General features: G+C 46.4%; 1 protein-coding gene across 2 annotated transcripts in view; it reads right to left on the bottom strand.

Annotated features, from left to right (window-relative positions):
* The window catches only part of CLCN7 (Cl-/H+ antiporter 7), a 56347-nt gene extending 45200 nt beyond the window's left edge, over positions 1-11147 (bottom strand). For both annotated transcript variants that reach the window (XM_083152988.1, XM_083152989.1), the window contains exon 1: positions 10935-11147. In XM_083152988.1, the coding sequence (XP_083009114.1) occupies positions 10935-11030 (96 nt within the window). In that variant the 5' untranslated portion in view covers positions 11031-11147. The remainder of the gene's footprint in view (positions 1-10934) is intronic.
* Positions 11148-19928: the final 8781 nt, after the last annotated feature.

Raw genomic sequence — 19928 nt, 5'->3', positions numbered from 1 at the left:
ATCTCAGAAACCAATGCGATGCACATTATAGCATACTCTGCTTGTAGAAAGATTGGGAAATTAGCCCAAATTTCCGGGACTGGCACAGTGGCTAGCAAACCAAACAATTCTACTCATGCTTACAGGGATTTTCTCTTGGCGCTCCAGCTGTATGACATTATGCAAAACTATGTTGTGTATGCGAGACTGTGGGCATGCATACATTTTGCTATCAGGCTACCTTCTTATGCTGCAAGTGCCCTCCGGGTCTCTGGCGGACCAAGAGTATTTCCAGCACATAACAGATATGAGCCATGGTTCTAGATTTCAGATTCACGTAGCAAGAGTGAGAAGGATAAGAGTTAGGCGGGGCACTGAAGTAACATCTATAATTTGCATAATATAAGATTACACCAGGCATGTCCAAACTGTGGCCCTCCAGCTGTTGTGAAACTACACATCCCAGCATGCCTTGCAATTGTTTTAACATTCCCTAATAGCAAACTGTGGCAAGGCATGATGGGACTTGTAGTTTCACAACATCTGGAGGGCCATAGTTTGGACATGCCTGGATTACACAGAGCAGCTGATTGGGTGCCATGGGCCCCTTCTCCTCCCTTATCACCACTACTAATAATAATACATCTAACCCTATCCTTACCAGTGCCATTTCAGGCTGTTACAGCCCACAAGGCAAATTAAACTACAGATCTGAGCGCTCAATAATGGACGGTAAAATTTATTGCAAGAAAGAGGAACAGCTTTACAAGAGGAACCAAGATAACAGTATGTGTTGCTCCACCAAGTATAAAAGCAAAAGGAGAGCAGGAATATTACAGCAAATACTCAAACTGATCTTATACAGGGTGTGGTTTGATCAGAACATAAGCCTGATTCGCAGGGTCTGGTCATTGCTTATTTTGTCTAGAAGTGTTCGGGTTTGTGATAGTCCTACAATCTATAAGTATATATCAATCCCCATAGCATCAGCACAATGCAAATGCACTATACAGACATAAAAGCTGACAATTAAAACCAGGGCATCAATTTTTTTTTAGGAAGTCTTGAAATCACAGCGATAATAATAACAAAGTGTGTATGCATCGGGATGCCACCATTCCAGAGCCAATCAATTGGTGAATACTGGCTGCCTTTACTGTGCCTAGCCCATAAGCAAACTTTAATGTCAGGTTGCTGATCTGGGGAAGGGACAATGAGATGGGCAGAATGACTTGTGTCTATGTAACCAGTGACGGTGGAGGCTGTATTGTGGTATCGGCTGGACCCACTGCAGCCCTATGATTACAGATGGCAGCGAGCCACGCAGACTAGATACAAAACCGCAGGATCTTATAAAAATCATTCTGTAGATCAGACGTGACACTCTGCTAACCATGATAACGCCGCAGAGATATCTCTACATCAGTGTGTACACTGCAAACAAATCTGACTGCCCACTTATACGGTTACTTGTTATAAATAAGAAGCGCTCTGCTGAACCCTTCAGGGGAAAGCAATATGCCGTGAAACCGGTTCTATCACACAACCTCTCCTATGCTCCACGCCGGGAAACAAAGTATTATAGATGTGTGATCCGAACAGGAAGTCAATTTACAGTCACTTAAACCATTTAATTGTGACACTTTACCACAAAGAGTATGTTCAGCATGGTCATGTGACAACAGCAGCAAATATAAGTGAGCCGTGCAGTCCGAGGTTCGGGTGCTGGACGCGGTGCTGACAGTCGGAATTCCGACAGGTGCCCGACTGCTACCCTCTATTTTCCCTCGTGGGGTTCCACGACCCCCATAGAGGGAGAATAGAATAGGTGGCGAGCGTACCGAGCCCGCAAGGGGCTTTGTTGCGCTTGCCATGCTGTCTGAGTCCGGGCAGTCGGATCCGGACGTCGGGCTAATGACTGTCGGAACCCTATACCACACCCCGAGGTTCATGCTGCAACGCCTACTGGGGTACAGCCAGATTCTCAGTCTTATTCTAAATGGGGCACAAGAAGCGTATGGGACTACCATGTCCTCGCACACTTTTGCACATGCATGCCAAACATCGCTTCTTCATGAGGGAGGTTGTAATGTGACTCTGCTCAGTCTGAGCATCTATTTTGTATCTTCGTTGCAATGAGAGAAGTCTGCAACAGAAGACCGCACCGATTCATTTCATACGCGGCACTTGTATATCTGTGTGCGACTGAGCCTTAATGCTCAATAGAAGTGTAGAAAATGCAGCAAGCGCAGCTTGTTTTCTCGCCAGGAGCCTGATTCAGACATGTTCGCTAGGTCAGCCCCACCCCGCATCCTCTCACACGCGAGGGGATGTGTATGAGAACACATTCCCTTGCATGCGGGGGAAACATTATTTTTCTCCCCTTCAGAAATAAAGTCTAAACTGACTTATTCCCGCTGCTGTTCGCCGAATACGGGGCAGGTGCTGACGTTAGCTGCCTGTCCCGAGCAGGCAATGCAGGGGGAACAGCCAGCATTTTTATGGGGTTGCCCATAGAACACCGGTCGTTCCCCTGATGCCACCCCCCTCCCTCCGCTGCGAACACCTCAGCGAGTGTGATACTCCCCGAAGACATGCGCACAGGGGATCTGCAAAATGTGCATAAGAGCACATGCACAGCCCCCCTCCCCATCGAAAACAGGGCCGAAGTCAGACCCAAGTACCCTTGTTCTACACGTACTGACTCCGTCACACACAGATATACAAGTGTTGCATCTGAAATGGTATAGTGTAGCCTCCTGAAGTGGCAAAGTTGTGAAGGATACGCCAATTCCCCCCCCCCCCCCCCCCCCCCACCGTACCATAGCAAGGCTTACATTTACAGGCTGATGTTGTACATAGCTAACGTGCTGCTTCCAATTTCCTGATGTGTTATTCAGGCCATAAGCTACTGAGTAATTCAATGCAATGAGTGGGTTGTGCTGCATTGGAAAAAGCTGACCGAGTTATCATTTACTGGGTTACACCATGCTGTAAGGGGTCTGTGAAAGCCAAACAACTGACCCTCGGACCTACAGAGAGCGGCAGGGGTTCGTTACCTTGCAGGGGGAAAAGAGGGATGCTTGATGCAAATAAACTGAGAGTAAAGAATTCTCTTTATAAGGCTAAAGCTTGTACCCAACGAATGGGGGTTCAATACCCACCATGGCCCCAACTGTACGGAGTTTGTACATTCTCCCTGTGCTTGCTTGGGTTTACTCCAGTTTCCTCCCACAATCCAAATATATAGGTAGGTAGATTGGCTTCCCAAAAAAAAAAAAAAAAAAAAAAAGTAACCCTAGAATATATGTGTGTGCGTGTACATGTGGTAGGGAATATAGATTGTAAGCTCCACTGGGGCAGGGACTGATGTGAGTGTTCGCCTATACTCTGGAATATGCGGGCACTACATAAGAAACTGTTAATAAATAAATAAATAATAAATGAGGACAATACCCATGACAGTTCAATGGGTGCACTCGTTTTCCAGCCACGTAACATTGTCCCGCAGGATTTCTTATGCGAATATAGATATACATGGAATTCTTGAATGTAAGCGTGACAAATGGGAAGAGGAAGATCTTGGAAAATGTGTTATTTTTACTCTATGCAGGAATAAACGATTAGCAGTCATATGACTCCCAAAGTCACGATGCGTTACACAAATATTCACCAGAGGGTGAATGGCCACATACTGGCATTTTCCAGCCATGAAAGTACATCACCTCCAAAACGACTCTCAAAATTGTGTAGCTAAACTATGTGCTTAAAGAAAAAAAATATATGTAAAAACACTAAAGAGCAGTGTGTGAGAATATTATATAATCTGTTATGATGACTATTACATAAATGGCCTTTTAACATTTTCTGCATAGAATCACACAAATTCTATATTTGAATTATTTTCCCACTTTAGCATGACTGTGGGGGGTATTCTGGTTCCCTCCTTCTGGCAAGTTCCTTCTCATATGGGCAAAAATATCTGCACTGCAGGGGGGCAGATGTAACATGTGCAGAAAGAGTTAAGGTGCCCACACACTAGAAAGATCTGCGATCATAAGATGTGCACATAAATTAGCCTTCAAAACTTTTGCCTGTCCTGGACAAAAGATTTCAGGTAAGCGCACATCTTTACCAAAGATTTTTCGCTACTTGTTTCCTAGCACGGCCACAACGATCTTAATCGCGGTCATCGGGGGTAAAATCGGGGCCATCGCGGGCGCTAAAAAAATCGGGTGCGATGAGCCAGACGCGATGCCCGTGATTTTCCCATAGAGAACAATGTTAAATGGCTCAAATTACCCGCGATGACCACGATTTAGCATAGGAAACAATGTTAAATGGATCAATTTCACCAAATTATCATAGGGAACAATGGGAAATGGGGCAAAAACACCCCTGAACATAAAAATGTCGCCCCAAAAGTAGTTGACGCCACCCCACCATCAACGTGAACCCGAAGCGTGGCGAGCGCGAGGCCGCGAGGGGCGGCGGTACGCGTCCTCCGACATTTTCATGCCCTACTATCCACTAGGGCGTGGAGTGAGAATAGAATAGTGTGGCGAGCGCAGCGAGCCCGAAGCGTGGCGAGCCCCGCGAGGGGACGCGGATACCTTCACAGTTATACGTGTCCCCTCGCGGGCTTCCCAGGTGTCCATGGCGACGCGGACACCTGGGAAGCCCGCGAAGGGACGCATTTACCTGTGAAGGTATCCGCGTCCCCTCGCGGGGCTCGCTACGCTTCGGGCTCGGTGGCTCGCTGCGCTCGCCACACTATTCTATTCTCACTCCACGCCCTAGTGGATAGTAGGGCATGAAAAGGTCGGAGGACGCGTACCACCGCCCCTCGCGGCCTCGCTGCGCTCGCCACGCTTCGGGTTCACGTTGATCGCGGGGTGGCGTCAACTACTTTTGGGGGGACATTCCACTGCTGTGTGGGTTTTTTGGGGGTTTCTGGCCCATTTACCATTGTTCCCTATGCTGATTTGGGTAAATTGATCTATTTAACATTGTTTCCTATGGGAAATCGTGGTCATCGCGGGTAAATTGAGGCATTTAACATTGTTCCCTATGGGGAAATCGCGGCCATCGCGGGTGGACCATTTAAGCATTTTTAGGTGCACACGACGCGACCGACCCGATTTTTCACTGTTTTCAATGGAAAAATCGGGGGCATCGCGTCGGTCGCGTCGCAGGCCACTAAAATTTACCCCTGATGGCCGCGATTGTGCCCGAGCTAGGAAACAAGTACCGATTTTTCTAAAAATCCCGTGTGCGTTCCTATGGAACTTTTGTTAAATCTTTTGACCTTTCATGCAGGCCATAAGATCAGAAGATTTAGCAAAAGATCCACGGGAGCGAGCATCGGACCGAAATCGGCAGATTTTCGACCGATTATCAGTACACACCGGCCGATTTCTCGGAAATCGGCCAAAATATCGTTCTAGTATCTGGGCACCTTAAGATTTATTTTGTTTCTGTGCAGGGAAAATACTGGCTGCTTTATTTTTACACTGCAATATAGATCTCACTTTGAAGTAAAACCCCACCCAAATCTAATTCTCTCTGCACAAGTAACATCTACCCCACCTGCAGTGCACATGGTTTTGTCCATTTGAGAAGGAATTTGCCAGAAGGAGTGAACCACAATAACCCCCTATAAGAGCACTTCTAGAACCAGATTATTTATAAACTGACTCCAGTCTTGTGGGATCACTATAAGTATTAAGGTGCCCATAGACGGTCCGTTCCCGGACCGTCCGTTTTGTACTATGCGATGCGCATCACATAGTACGGTACAAAAAGTATGTGCTGCACATACTTTTTGTACTAGCTAAACTTCGCAACGGATCGCATTGCATGCACACCGCATGCACTAGGCATGCGATCCGATGCCAAGCCTGCTAATTAAGACCCAAACGGATCCGTTTAACGGACCGTGTATGGGCCCTTTTATTCTAATTTGAATACTGAGGATCAAGTATTTCAGGAGATTCCAATAATGTTATATGTGCTTATTTAACTAACATGGTCCAGAAGTTCCCCATCCAATTGTAAAGCGCAACGGAATGTGCTGCGCTATATAAGAAACTGTAAATAAATAAATAAATCATTCCCCTGAATCACCTCTAATTGAGACAAACGCATGGCTTTCAGGAAGGCAGAAAATCTCTTCTGGATGGGATTCTGGTAAAGACCAATAATTACGGATGGTTGTAATGGTTAGCATTAACCAACAACTGTCAGGTGGCAAAATTCTGGCCTAGTGGCATAAGAGGGGGGGTGGGGTGGACTGTATCCATGCTCTGATGTAAATAGGAATGTAGTCATGTTTGGGGAGCTCGCTGCAATTTCTCCAAGCCTGTACAGAGAGAGGAAATGATATTCAGGACAATACACACATCAGGCTTTTTACTCCGCAGATAAAACCATTTATACTGCCTGTTACATATTGGATCTCAAAATTCTGTACTGAGCCGGAAACATAAAAGCAAAATAGTAAGAGGATAGCACCAAGCAATGTGCTTTCCACCTGCCTGCATGGATGGATATACAGAATATCTTTAAACTGTAGAAATCACAACAGTCTTTACCTGGCAGACAATTTGGATAGGGTGACCTATTAAAATGACAACATATATTGTACTCTAGGGCTGGCCGAACCAGTCCTCCAGACGGTCCACGTTTACCAAATCACCTCACTACTCAATGGCCCTTATTCTAGTTGAATCGGACAGATGCGTATTTCGGACAGGAACCGAGTGTTCTTAGCCCCGCCTACCTTACGGATCACTCACACCGTCCGAATGGGGTAAGACGTCGACCGAACGGACCGCGAGTGGATGTTTCATGTGAACACCTCCTCCATCTGTGGAAACCTCCCCCATCCTCCGATGGTCGCCGTCCATCGAAAGATGGACAGAGTGGTCAGGCAGCACTGAGTGCTCCAGACCACTCGGACATTTTTCCGAATGAAAGCAGGGATATGGGCGGGTATCTGACATCCGGCTATGTCAGCTGTCTGCCCCCCACATGTGCGTCATGGCTGCATTACCATACGTACGCCCAGCGGTTTCATGGGAAAGCCCAAGAAACCTGGGGCGTACGCATATGGTAATGAGGCCAAACAGCCCTTCACGCCCCCTCCACCCACTGCTCGGATTGTTCCGTACGATCATTTTCCGCACGGAACTCACACCGCATTCGTACTTGTGAGGCGTTCGCACATGCGCAGATATGCCTCCGCACATGCGCAAACACCAACCATCGGCCGTTCGTCCGCATTCGGAGCCATCCAAACTCAATCAGAATAAGGGCCAATATGTAAAAACACAAGCCTACACATCACACTGGCCAATAACTGAGGGGGCCATTGCTGGGACAAATTCCCTAAATAAACCAACAAGTAATGAGAAAACATTGCATAAGGGTTATGAAAGGCATCAAAACCTTTTTCTCATGTGACTGAAGTTTTGTCAGAGAAGGATCTTACAGATATAGGGACCATCCTTATCTGTCCATAAGATTGCATACATCTCAGATATGCATATTTTAATCTTTGTTTGCACAATCTCTTGCAGACCTATTGCTGCCAGTAACTCTACAGCCATCTTCAGTCCAGTCAAAGCACCAGCCGCCAATAAAGTAGAGAAAATATATAGAAATGTATTTCTAAATTTTTTTGGTAACCCTGATTTGGCAGCCAATGAGACAGGTGCCGTGATTTGGCAGCCAATGAGACGGGTGCCGAACGACGATTCCGACGTCATTCTCCAACATTGGAATACCGACTGCTAAATGCCTTACAGTTGGGAACCTGACTGAAGGGGGCTATTTTCCCTCGTGGGGGTCCACGACCCCCATAGACGGAGAATAGAACCTGCGGCGAGCACAGCGAGCCTGCAAGCGGCTCAAATGCACTCGCCCCGCTGATGGACTACTGACAGTTGGGATTCCAATGTCAGAGAAACGACCGTTGGAATCCGGACTGTTGGGGGTGCATACCACACCCAATGAGACATCTGGGATTTTCCAAGTACAGCAACAAACCGCAGGATCTATTGTGAAACAGCACACAGGGCTGTACTGAGAACAACCACGGCATGCAAAACGCTCTGCTAGTGACTGCAATAGGAAGTGTGAGCTGCTGGTACTAGTTGCATACACACTCACATGAACGATCGTGAAATGGTTATTGTATAAAGGAAATGAGCTGCTACATTATATAGAGCAGACATGAATATTCCTCTGAAATTATAGGGACAATGAGGAGTACAGTACAGAGCTCTGCAACTGGGGGTCATGAATGGTTAACATTTCAGAGTAACGCAGGTAAAATGAATTGATTCTAGTGCTGACAAATCTTTTGTATGAAAGAACAATGCTTATATAAACAGAATTAAGGGGGGAATGTAATAAGCCCCAATAATGTAACGGCCACAAACGCTTGGAAAACCACACATTAACCTTTTGGGTGCCAAGTGAATTTGTCAAAATTGGTGTGAAAATTGCCAAGTAAATATTTTTATTCATTGTAATGACCTGTAATGTTTACCTCAGGAAGTTTAATAAAAAAAACGTATGAAAAGTCCATAACGCCATAATTCAGATGCCCAAATGTGAACTTTTGCCATTTTTTGTAGCTCAACCTGGTGCTTTCAGGTGCTGTAAAATGCTAAAGGCGTGATTGGAGCAACATTCGAATAGTTCCGATGGACACCTGTTTGTATCGACACCGAGCAGGAGGCACGAGCCACAACTATATATACAGATGGGATCGGATCGTATGCAAATCGTTGCATCCAATCCAAATCGTTTTGGTGTGTACACAGCACAACTCCCACTGAACCCGTGAGAAGCTCAGACCTATGTGTTTTTACTGCTGCCTTCACAAAAACCAGATTATTATCGGAGATATTTGTTTTTGGGGCCTTCTGATGTCGCATAAAAGAAAAAAAAACAGATTAGAGCTGCCAGCATCTGTGATTTAGGGCTAATGGATATCCCCAGGGAATTCAGAGTCCCATACATTTTTTATAAAACCCCCCCTGCAAGGTGATAAGAATAATACAACAATCCGTGGCACAAATATATCTCCCAGAGTAAATAAGACCACTTACAAAATACAAGTGGTTTAAAGAGGACACATACGTTATGATAGTATTCCCTGTACTATACCCCATCCGCATCAGCATGTTATGGGTCTTTTACGTCTGCTTTATAATCCATCGTGGATTAGTTTCACCAAGTAAATATTGTATTGTCGCAACATTAAAGCCCTTTATCAGCTTATTCATAGGTTCAGTGGCTCTCCAACTGTGCTGAAACTGTAGGTCACAGCATGCCTTGAAATCTGAAAGGAACTTAAGGTTGCATGGTGGTGCAATGTTTAGCTCTGTCGACTCAAAACACGAAGGACCCCAGGTCCTATTCCAACTGGGGCTTTGCATTTCCTTTTCCGGGTAGGAATTACAGATTTAAGATCCACAGAGACTCCTGTGAAGGACTAATTACTCTCTGTACTGAATAACATGTGCGTTACAAACATAGCTGTTAATAGATAAATCAGTTCGCTTTGATATTGTATAGGCTGGTTATCGGTTTACCTTCCTCATTCTTTACCTATCTGCAACTTTACAAGTCCACCTCACATTTATTCATTGCATATTATACAGATTTTCTTCCATTTATATTTATTAAAATGCACATCTCATCCACACTCTGCTGTTAGTGCACCACCCCGGCCCTCACTCTGCTGTTAGTGCACCACCCCGGCCCTCACTCTGCTGTTAGTGCACCACCCCGGCCCTCACTCTGCTGTTAGTGCACCACCCTGGCAGCACACAGTGACACATACTATTCACATAATCAAACATAAGTAAATCCTGCCCCTCCACACATAATTAAACCTAAGGATGACATCTGAACAAAATGTATTTGATTTAATATTTTTTTCACATTTCTTAAGAAACTTTATTATCCTTGGGGCATTGTGAAAAAAAAAATCAATACTCCAGGGTGCCATGTAAGTATAGATCTGTCTCTTACCACTTGTGTCTGGTTTTATATGCTGAGTAACTGGTGCTGTAGTAAGGAACTGAAAAGAATATCTTTTGATACACCATACCCACATTACATCGCACCTCAGACCCAGGTTATTGCCGGATCAGTGACGTTTGGACCTGGGACAAGGTGTGATGTGAAAACACCAAAGCTTATAATATCCCATTCAGATTGCAATGCCAGGTTGCACCTGGGTCCTGCACTTTCACAATAACCTGGGTTGCCTATTCAGAGAGCGACCCGGGTTTAACCATTTTTATAACCCATGTGGAACTGCCCGGTTGGTTGACATGGGTTACGGTGTGTGGTAACTCGTGTCAACATGTCACGAAACCGCTTCCAACCCAGGTTACTTTGACATGTGTAAAACACAGGTCTAGGTGAATGACCTCGGTTCGAGCAAACTGGGCAATTCATCCTGGGTTAATGGAAGGGTTAAAACTGGGTTTGCAATGTGAGAGCGATAGTCATTCACAATCTCCCCGTGTCTCCTAATGTACTGCCCCCTAGGGTCTCTGGGTTCCCTCTCCCTACCACAAGGGACCTCTCATAAAACCCCTTAACCAACAAGGGTCCCTCAATCCCCACCCTACACACAGCCCAGGGGGTCCATCCAATACCTAGGGGTGTCATGCCCTCTGACCCTATCCCCCCGAAATCCCTAAGGGTCTCTAGTGCCCTCTGACCTCTCCACCCCCCCCCCCCCCCATTAACCCCTAGGTGGTATCTCTTGCCCTCTGATTTCGCCACCACCAAACCCTTGAGGTCGCACCCCAGTAGTTTTTTCCGGTCTCTCACGCCCCATCCACTAGCGGACTCTGGCACCCTGTCACCTCACCCACACAGGTCTCTCGCACTCTTTTCCCCCATAAATGTCCCCACTGGGGTCTCACCGGTCTGCTGGCTCCGTTCAGCAGCGGCGTGTGCTCCCCGTCCTCCTCCGGCAGCTCCCGCCCTGACCAGGACACCCTGTTGGACACGTTGGCCATGCCTCGGCTGGCTCCTGTCTCTGTACAGGCGCTGCTCTACTCGGAGTCTCTCCACTCTGTTTGTGCATGTGATACGCGAACCCTCAGCAATCACTGGGAATCACATGATCTATCGGCTACGGCACGTCAGCTGGGTCATAGCGAGATTGTCCACCGAAGGCATGCCGGGAGCTGTAGTTCTATCTGTGGGGAGCCAGCATGGTGCGTTCCCATAGTGACAGACTTCTCCATCAGGCGGGCTCATCGTAGTACCACTGCCGGCTTCTCTCTCTGTCAGCAGCACAGTCCGGGCTGGTTCCACTGATGTAACAGCCCCTCGCTGCAAGCTGCACTTATGTGAACAGCATTTTAAATGCAAAAACATCTATGATAGGTCAGTGATTATTATTATGAAGTAATAATTCTAATAATAATGAACGTGGGGCCAACACTGTGTTCCTGTGGACATATAGTGCATGCGTTGGTGCATGTGCAATGCACACCTTGCACCCATTATAGATATGCCAGTGACCAAGCCCTGGGGGTGCACCCGCATGTACAGCAGAACCTGGCTGGTTTACCATGGAATCAATGAGCACGGTGGCACGGTGGATTTAGACCTCTTGTGGCCCTAGGCAAGATACAGGTCTGGGGTCTACCTCCCTCCAACAATCCATAGCACTATATTTTTGCTGCTGATTGCAGCTGTGTAAACATCGGCATTATGTACAAATTTGAATTGGGCTCTAGGGTTTTTGGAACCTGTCACAGTAACCTGACTGCCCAGATACAGTGGATGATACCATTTTGTGTGTCCAAATATTTAGTATCTTATCAAATACCATCAAAGGGACTTTTAGAGCGCGGGCAGGTCTGTATGATGTCATAACCATAGTCAACCAATTAAACTCTTGGAAAGTTTTGAACAACCAGGTTATCTTTATGGGGCCCTTTGAGACCTCCAGGGCCCTAGCTAAGTTGCCTTGTGGAAAACCCACCTCTGTTTGCGGTGCACCTGCTGCTGCTGCAGAGTTATTGGCTCTATCCCAGGAGCCCTGCGAACACCTGCAATAGGGGCCAGGACGGATCCTGCCTGGTAACACTCAGCCTGTTGTCAGCAGCAGACAGAGGGCTGAGGCGGGTTGGGGGATGTTACATTTCTTGGCTGGGGGGGCGCCAAACTTTTGTAGCGGGTTATTACCCAGTCTTTGTTACGCCACTGATAGATGCTGGGCAAGTGGAGCCAATACAAAGCTTTGACACTAAGGGGCGATTTGCCATTTTTGGCGTAAATATCGCCAAAATAGGCCAAAATCGCCCTATAAAATGTGCGATTTGCACTTTTTGCCGCAAATTCGCACATGTTAAAGGTGCGGTCTTTAGTAACACTAAAAAAATCGCATCTAGATGTTTTCCCATTAAAAAGTATGCAAATTTAATGGGATGCAATTTTTAGTTAACTAAAAGTTGCAAAACAAATAGACCAGGTTCTGACTGGCGATCTTTGTGATCTGTGCATGGATCTGGTGTAAAAAAAGGGTTAAAACAAAAAAATTGATAAAAAAAATGGCGTGGGGTCCCCTCTCCTTAGCATAAACGGGATGCAGTTAAGATCCCGGCGGTCGGGATCCCGGCGTTCAGAATCCCGACGCCGGAATCCCGACCGCCGAAATGCCGACCGCCGAAATGCCGACACTTTCTCCCTCCTGGGGTGTCCACGACACCCCTGGAGGGAGAATAAAATAGCGTGCCGAGCGTAGCGAGGCACCGGGCCCGCTGCGTGGCGAGCGCAGCGAGCCCGCAAGGGGGGGCGATCCACGTCCCCCCTTGTCGGCATTTCGGCTGTCGGGATTCCGGCGTCGGGATTCTGAACGCCGGGATCCCCACCGCCGGGATTCAATACTGAATCCGCATAAACAGCCCCGGGCTCAAAGAGCCAGTCCTGGTTTCATAAAATCACAGGGATAAACTAGTTGGGGTTCCCTTGATTTTACAAAACCAGCACCAGGCTCAAGGGCCGGTCCTGGTTCCCAAAATACGGAGTACAAATTAGGGGTCCCCCGTATTTCAAGATCCAGCACCAAACCCAAACAACCAGCAGCGTAATGCCACAGCTCGGGGGAGACTTTTTATACAAGTTCCCCCAGCCAAAGCATTCTCCCTGTGACTGTTCAGCATGGGCAGGGGTCCTGGGGAAGTGGGGAACCCCTTAATAAAGGGGTCCCTCCCTCCAGAACTTGCCTGCCCATGCTGAAGCCTGGGGCTGTCCTCGATGCACCTGGGCGGTGTGCATCGAGTTGATTAAAGTGTAAAAAAAGGGAAAAACTATTGTGTATTGCTGTGGAACTACAAGAAATTATGATTAAACATTTAAGCCTAAGAGTTATGGAATCAAAAGGGAGACTCACCATCAGAGTTTGCCAGGAGCCTCCAAACCTCTAGTTACTCCAATGACACACACCTACACACACACACACACACACACACACATATATATATATAGCATTTGTGTAGCACAAGCGCTGTAGGATTTCAGGTAAACAATCCCAAAAGATGGTAAATGCGATTATATCGAAATTGTTTCATTTGAGCAGACATATACGGTAAGTACAGAACCACCGATTATTTGAACCTGACTAATTTCAGCACTGGGCCTGATTCATAGACTTATACAGTACACACAGCATCAGCACTGCAACTTACAACACACAATCTGTCATACACTGGGACAGAAAGGGTCCAGCCCATGCCCAGGTGGGTCCAGCCCATGTCCAGCTTGCATGTCATGAGGGTTTGCTTACTAGTGAATCAGGACCACAATTTAATACCACCTAGCACAAGTAAAGGACTGTCATCAATACACAGTACCAATAATACTTACTGATCAGCCAAAGACCAGTCAGGATGACATCTCCAGGATCTAAGCTTTCAAAGACCTGAGAGTACTACAGCTATACGTTTCCAATTTATAGGGTTACACAGACATTAAAGCTCTGGTGCACATCCATGTGTATCAGTATGTAAGGCCTGGGACACCCAGTTTCAGGAAGCCTACATGCTGTAATGCTGGGTACACCCTAGGATGATAGATAGGCCGTCCCACTTATCCACAAACCCACAAACCCATCCGGTGATTGGTAAGTATGTAAACACCAACGGCTCTATGCGTCATAACACATTTCTCAAATGGGCGAGCATTTAGATGTGTCCGCCCCGTTGTGGCTTTCACAGCAAGAGTTTGGTGGTTTGCAGACTACATGTACTGCTTGATGCATTTTTAGATGCCGTCATGAGTAGCACCATGGAAGCTTGCAGGAGCCGAGATGGGTGTGCCACTCTGGGACTTAGCCCCTTATTTTTAGATGCCGTCATGTGTAGCACCATGGAAGCTTGCAGGAGCCGAGATGGGTGTGCCACTCTGTTACTTAGCCCCTTATTATGAACTACTCTCTCCCTGACCTGGAGTGGTCCAGATGAGCAGTCTACATCTCAGAGCAAGGGATGGAGAAGCAAGAAGTCTGTGACTGGGCAGATGGGGGAAGCAGGGCTGCCATCAGGAATTTTGGGGCCCAGGACTTATTTCCAGTCTGGGCCCCCCTCCTCACTTGACTTACTGTAACCCAGCTCCTGCTCCCCCATCTCCTCTTCCGCTGAGCTGCAGTCCAGAGCTCAGGATGCCAGCAGCCAATTAAAATGCAGCACCGCTGGTAAGCCAATCAGAGTTCACGTACTGGCAGCTGCTCTGATTGGCTGCTGGTCCATGAGCACGGATTGGCTCAAAATCCAATGCAGCATTTTACTTGGCCACCATAGTCCTGGGTTGAATAAGCTTTGATCCGGGACCTGCTTTGTTCAGCGCAGTGCAGCGGAGGCAGTCGTGGGTTGCGGTGGGCAAAATGAGCTGCCGGAGCCTGGGACAGCTGTACCTGCAGCTCCCCCCTATTGGTGGTCCTAGGGGGAAGTCCTAGAGTGGCATCCCCGCCTGCTCCTGAGCACACGTAGGACACCAGACCTACTGTAAGTGCAGATTTTCCATCTGAGTACGACCTCCAGTGTGAACAGTTTAGTGTCTGAGTTCGCAAACACTTCAGCAACATGTCCGTGACACTCCCATAACACGCCCATAAGGCGGACCATCTCTGAGTATCTGTTTATCCACCTCCCAATCACTGTTCAGGAACTCCCAGCACTTTTCAAAACATTGACTTTGTGTGTACAATGTCACCTACATATTGCCAATGCACTCAGCTGTATTTCTCATAAAACAGAAAATAACACAGTGTCTCACCTGTTTTACATCTTCTGACTTCCAGCCTTGGAATGTTGGTTGGTCCACCAGCTTTAGGGCCTGGTCCACTTGTCTGATGTCCTCATCTGAGAGCTCCTCACTGAGCGTTGCCCATCTCCACAAGACAAGCCACAGACAAGACAGAAGAAAACCCCAACCAAATTCTTCCATGAGATCATTATGGCTCCTTGAGCCATCCACCACAGCGCGTAGTCGGTCCCATAAAAGGACACTTCTAAAACATTGTTGTAAAATAAAGCCATAGAGAAACAGTGGTAGAAGCCGCCAAGATAGGACGGAGGTGTAACCTGACCACTCTCCCACAGGCACTTATTATTCTTGGGTTATTTAAAGTTTTTCGCACATGACACAATAAAAGTTTACTGTAGCTGGGTAGACTTTCTCTTCATGCATACCAGCAAAGCAGAGTACAATTACTGCTCCCATAGGAGCTGATGTGTTCATATATTAAACAGGTGGCTGCTATGTTGATTTCCCCAGCTTGAAACCCACGTTCAGACCTGTCTGTCAAACGGGTATGTGACTTTTAGCATACTGTGGCTTTGTTAAGCATAATACAACTAATACAGTATACCATTTGTGCATCTGTTTCTTAAATACATTTAAGAGTAGAATGTTCAATATAGGACAGGGTAAGACACAACAGGCAGGTGATTACGGGCATTACCAATTGGAATAATTATTTCTGCTGCATAAATGTAAAAGAAAAAAGTAGCGCCAGTACACCAATGAATTACTTAAAATAAATGGGGTATTTAATAAACACATAAAAAACATGTAGCTTGAAACACCTCAAAAAGATAGTTGCATGGGATCCGTTCCTAGGTACACAAGTGGATAGTTCCACAAGAAACTCCAATGTAACGGTCTCTCAATGGCCCTTATTCTTATCGCTTTGCTCCGACCCGTGCACAGGCCGAAGCAAATGTTCCAAGCCACGCCTTGCGAATGGATCGCCAGCACACCCATTCGGACAGTCGACATGCAAATGGACGTTTTTTGTGAACATCCATTGGTATGCCTGTGGGAACCTCCCGCATCATTCAAAGGTCAACAACCGCCGAATGATGTGGAAAGCGCTCACCCATGCACGAGAAGTCTAGACCACTCGTACATTTGAGTGAAGAAAAGAGATTTATTCCACTCCAGAATGCATAGCAGCAGTTTTCTCCATAGGGGTGGTGTTGAAGAGAGAGTCCAAATGCTGTATATATGAAACAATGGAGTAGGTGGAAAGTTCTTTAAAATGGGTGGCTGGTCCGGATCCAGATAGAGTGCAATGAGGTGCTAGATGGGTATCCAGAGTCACAATACTGACGCGTTTCACTGCAGTAAGGTACAGCTTTTTCAAACCTTTGATAAAGCTGTACCTAGCTGCAGCGAAACGCGCCTCCCCCCCTCCCCTTACGGAGATTCCTTTGTAGCAAAGTAGGCAAACTCCGCCTTACTTAGAGATGCTGCTTTGGGTGTAACACATATTGGAGGTGAACATTCATCAGTGAGCAGAGTAGAGGCCTTTTTCCTTCTTTAAATAATCTGAAGCAGATCATTGCATTTGTTTCAAATAATTTATAAGCTTTCCAAAAATACACAAGCCTGCTCCTGTGGCGGCTTCTAAGGGTGGATGATGGCTTGCATATCTGACATCTACCGATTCATATCTTGTGGCCACATTCTGAGAGACTTCTCAGTACAAGACTTACTACTGGTAAGAAACAAAAAGCCAGAGATAAGCAGCTCTGAAATAACTCCCAATATGACACGTGATTGCAATATTGCAATGGTATTATTGTTATTATTACTATTAATATTTTTATGATGTCACAGCGCCTAACAATACATGTGGGGAGAAGTGTACTACTGCTTTGAATTTTATTTGTAATAGTAGAAAACTACAGTATAATAAATATATATATGACATGCACCAGAGCGCCCTAGGAAGGGGACTGTGTGTCTGCCCCGGCGCTCACCCTCTCCACCATGTTTTTTTTTTTTATGCGGCTTCCGCCACTTCGCTCTGCAGGGGGTGGGGGGTTGCCGGAGATGCTGCAGCATCACTTACCGGGGGGGGCGGTTAGCGATGTGGCGATAGCTGCAACTCCAGGCAGACTCCAGGGGGGTCAGTGGAGTGTGGGCCCTATCCAGGGGCGGGGGTATGGCTCACTCACCTGCTCCAGTCCCAACTGCTTTCTTCCTGCTCTCCTCGGCGCAGACGGGAGCTCTGTTGCTGCTGCTGCTTTTGTTGCTCACTACCGCTCTCCAGTGGCCGGCCCTGATCACATGGACTGGACGCCACTCGGAATAACGGCTCACAAACAGTGTATTGGCTTATGGTGCCCATACACGTTACAATTATTGTATACAATATTGTATACAATATCGCATCTCATTGCATCTCGGTTTTGCAATGAGATGAGATCTAGTACAAAAAGTATGTGCTGCACATACTTTTTGTACTAGATCTCATCTCATTGCAAAACCGAGATGCGAAGAGATGCGATATTGTATACAATAATTGTAACGTGTATGGGCACCTTAAGCCAATACACTGTTTGTGAGCCGTTATTCCGAGTGCCGTCCAGTCCATGTGATATGTTTGGTCTCCATGCCAGGAGATACCTAGGAAGGGGACCAGGGCAAGCTGTACATTGAGAGGAGTGCTATCCTGCTAAATTCTCTCTCTCTCTCTCTCTCTCTCTCTCTCTCTCTCTCTCTCTCTCTCTCTCTATCTATATATATATATATATATATACATACACACACAATACAAAAATATCTAAAATTGCACTATTAAAATACTTGAATATGGTCATTGTTGACACTCAGTCCCCTACTAGTTGGAACTGGATACTCCTCAACACACCAACAATAGTGTCTTCAGCGGCCTCAGATTGTAATGTCATTCAATAAAATAAGTAAATACATTCGTGGTTGTTTCTTTTGAAGAAAGATTTCTATTATTTTTCGAAACCGTGACCAATACCCAACGCGTTTCGTCTCCGTTAGAGACTTCATCAGGGGTTAAAAATAAACTTGAGACCCATCAGAGTCATGAAATGGAGAATCGTGATCAGATATATGAATGTCTGAATATAAACTGGATTCTTCCGGTAGACGATTGATATAATAGAAACCTTTCAACAAAATATGTGTACACTTTAAAACTCCTCAAAAGAGAGTCAATGGGATAAATATAAGATTCCCAATGGGATTTGATAGGGGTATATCCGGTGACAATTCCAGTTAAGATATATTTCACAGATATAATCCCCAGAAAATGGAACAATTCCCTGTGACTAGAATGTGTGTTCACCTGGAAGTCCCGCCCCCATCCCACCCAGTCAGTGGCTAGGAAGTCAGCAACCCTGCCTTATTGGCAGAAATAGGAGTCATGGATATAAACAGTGACTTATAATAGCTGACATATTCTACGGTATAGGACATCTGCTAATAGTATGATTTTGCAGTGGATTTATAGTCATATTTTTATTGGTTATGTATATCACGGTAATAAGCATGAATTGCAGAATATAATGCAATATGACCTGGTAGACTAACACCACTTTGAACTTAACCCACATAGTCCTATATACATTCCATACTGTATACAGGTATTGATTATTCAAAAGAAGAAACGTGCACTGCACAATGGGCCTCATCCAGACTTGATTGCTGGATGCGAATCTTTGTAGCCCAGCGAACAGGTAAACGCCGCCCCACCAGAGTCTCTCCTCACCCCTGTGCACGGATGCAAATGCATTTGTAACCTTTTGGACAGGGGGGAAATCTATTTGGAAACACTACCGTCGAATGGATCCCCCCCCCCCCCCCTGTGGGCAGCAGCCGAGTAAGTCTAGGCTTACTCGGCGCCACAATGGCCTTGGGCTGTTGATGATGTCATTTTCCGTCCCTCCCAACGGCCAGAAGCATCCTACAGTTTTAGGTGGCACTCCTAGAAAGCCGCGGGGTGCCGACTACAAAAGCTGGCTGGCTGTCAGTTGTCTTGCGAACAGCCATCACTGGCTTCGTTCACAGGGGGACCTCGTGCATGGGCACAGTGTATTGTCCGCATGCATGGTCTATCGATAATCAGCAGGGCGACAAATTTGCAAAAAGGTCCCAATATCAGACCCAATATCGAAAAGCAATGTAGAAGTCATGTGTCCAATAAATCTTGGAAGAATGTTAGGAGATCTACAGCGGCACCTACTGCAACATGCTAAGAATACTCAAATTGGCGTTCGGGGGCCCATTTATTATATAATATTTGCAGCTAATTCTTTGAAAACACTTTTTTTTGCTATGTTAGCTACAAATATTAAGTATCCCGTGAATGTATGTAGGAGGGACCACAGCACGAATCTCCGATCATCGCTGCGATCTTTCCTTCCCTGCTCGCAGACGTTCCACCCATAGGTTACTAACTTACTATGTGGCATGCAATGCTGCCTGATGTATTAACATAGGCCAGCATTGCAACAGGTCCCTGGGCTACCACCATTCTGAGATGGCGGTAGCCCATTGTAGCATATGGGCTACAGACCGCACTGCTGACTCCTGGCACACAGCAGAGAAGAGTGCAAGGACAGGCCCCTTTCGGAGCTCCTGTC

The sequence above is a fragment of the Crinia signifera genome, chromosome 7, assembly GCF_055691185.1.
Source record: "Crinia signifera chromosome 7, ASM5569118v1, whole genome shotgun sequence".
NCBI classification, from domain to species: domain Eukaryota; kingdom Metazoa; phylum Chordata; class Amphibia; order Anura; family Myobatrachidae; genus Crinia; species Crinia signifera.
This window is presented reverse-complemented; position numbering and strand designations above follow the sequence as displayed.